Source organism: Myotis davidii, unplaced genomic scaffold (assembly GCF_000327345.1).
Source record: "Myotis davidii unplaced genomic scaffold, ASM32734v1 scaffold425, whole genome shotgun sequence".
NCBI lineage: Eukaryota > Metazoa > Chordata > Mammalia > Chiroptera > Vespertilionidae > Myotis > Myotis davidii.
Genome location: NW_006296413.1, coordinates 4,297,984 through 4,298,818, shown reverse-complemented (window position 1 = coordinate 4,298,818; position 835 = coordinate 4,297,984). Strand labels below are relative to the sequence as shown.

General features: G+C 67.1%; 1 protein-coding gene across 1 annotated transcript in view; it reads right to left on the bottom strand.

Moving 5' to 3' along the window:
* Positions 1–835, bottom strand: part of NRXN2 (neurexin 2) — a 116,296-nt gene that overhangs the window by 62,660 nt on the left and 52,801 nt on the right. Inside the window, exon 15 of the mRNA XM_015568978.1 lies at positions 175–365. Within this exon, the coding sequence (XP_015424464.1) occupies positions 175–365 (191 nt within the window). The remainder of the gene's footprint in view (positions 1–174; positions 366–835) is intronic.

Here is an 835-nt window from a genome sequence, read left to right as displayed (position 1 = left end):
CCGCCGTGAGCAGACCCCGACAGAGAGGTGGCCACGGTGGAGACGGGGAGAGGTGGGAGCCGTGGGCCGGGGAGGAGGGGGATCGCGCTAGTGGGAGAGCACCCAGGGCGGGGGACCTTGTGGGGCCGGGGGGGTCTGGCCTGGGCCGGGCCTTGTGCAGAGGCGCCGGCCCACCTTTGAGATCGAGGTTCCGGGCGCCGTTGGAGTGCTGCGTGACGGTGCGGGAGTCGATCTTGAGCGTGTGCACGTTGCCGGGGTCGCGGGACACCACCACGTTGTGCCACTGGTTGTCATTGACGGGTTTGTCCGAGTTCCCCTTCATCAGGGACGGGCCGTTCCCCAGGTCGAACACGTAGTGGATGTACCTGCCCCACGGGAGGGAGGAGACACGGGGTCAAGGTGGGGGCAAGGCTGGGAGGGAGGAGCTACACCTGGTGGGGTCCTTGGTGCCATGGAGGGAGGGGGGGCCCACAGTGGAGGGACCCACCCTGATGGCACGAGGACTGTGGTCATGGCGGGAGCGTGGAGAGAGGACCACAGAGGGGCTGGTCGGGGAGAGGTTCGTGGAGGCAGCAGCGTCCCCTGGGATCAGGGACAGCGGCTCTAGGCTGGGGTCCTCCCGACAAGGGGCCCCCGGGACTGTCCCTGTCTCTGCCTGTAGAGAGGGCTTGGGGTGGGGAGGTGGCCAGGACAGGGAAGGGAGAGCAAATGACTGGGACACCCCAGGCAGGGAAGTAACTGGGGAGTCACCAGGGCAGAAGGTGGGGGGGTGCTGTTTTGCCATCGTGGCTGGTATTTGGGGACTTGAATCTTGGCCTGTGGTTTGGGGGGTCAG